This window comes from Trypanosoma theileri (genome assembly GCF_002087225.1).
Source record: "Trypanosoma theileri isolate Edinburgh chromosome Unknown TM35_Tth_47_V1, whole genome shotgun sequence".
NCBI lineage: Eukaryota > Euglenozoa > Kinetoplastea > Trypanosomatida > Trypanosomatidae > Trypanosoma > Trypanosoma theileri.
Genome location: NW_021639889.1, coordinates 75,518 through 76,474, shown reverse-complemented (window position 1 = coordinate 76,474; position 957 = coordinate 75,518). Strand labels below are relative to the sequence as shown.

Here is a 957-nt window from a genome sequence, read left to right as displayed (position 1 = left end):
TCGCAGGAAAATGAACAAGTAGTTGCGAGAACGGAATCAGGAAATAATGGTGGATCCAATTCTGGCAGTGAACAGAATACTGTTGGCTCTCTCACTGCAGAAGAACCCAATGCTAATAGTGTAGAACAGAAGTCTGAAAATACACCAACTTCCCCCAACGAGAATAGTACGCAAGGTACTAACGATGCAGGCAACAGTAGTGCTGTTCAGATTCAAGGAAGTACAGACAAAGAATCTGAACCTGAGAATGGCACTACACCCAATACTAATGAAGAATCAATCACCACCACCACCACTACAACAACAACACTTCCTCCTGAACTCACAAACAACAAGAAGGGTGATGCAGACAGCAGCAGCAGTATCAGCAGTTCTGTGTGGGTGCGTGTGCCACTACTGATTGTGGTTACACTGGCCTGTATTCTTGTGTGCTGCTTATTGTAGTGGTGGTGTGACTCAGGTCATCCTTTGTTTTCTTTTTTTGCATGCATCCCTACAGTCTAACTAATCTTCTACCTATTTGGATTATATTCTTCTTTTTTGTGTTTCTTAATGTTAATGTGTTTTGTGTGTGTTTTTACTCTCTTTGTTTATCCTATAATTATTATTATTGCTACTCCATTGTGTGTGTGTGTTCTTGGATAAATTCTCTGTGTGTGTGCCTGTGTGCTTGCACTGCGATGATGATGATGATGAACTGCTTTTTGCAGTGAGAGAGAAAAGAGAAGAAATAAAAAAAGATGAATTTATATTTATAATTGCTTATATGCACACGTATAGACTTACACCCATAGTTGGTGTATATTTCTGTGTTTATTGGGTAAATTGGGCTAATCGTTAATATCTGTTTTGTTTGCTTGTGGTTGTCTGTGGTCTTTTTTTTATCTTTGCTTTCTCCTGCGTTGTTATGATGATCTCTTTCTTGAAGAGTGAAACATAATAATTACAGTTACAAAT

The 957-nt window shown here is 38.5% G+C and overlaps 1 protein-coding gene across 1 annotated transcript; it reads left to right on the top strand.

Moving 5' to 3' along the window:
* Positions 1-444, top strand: TM35_000471330 (uncharacterized protein; the record flags this gene model as incomplete). Its single annotated transcript, XM_029030393.1, has 1 exon — positions 1-444. A coding segment is annotated over one exon (444 nt), but the record flags the coding sequence as incomplete, so codon positions are not given.
* Positions 445-957: the final 513 nt, after the last annotated feature.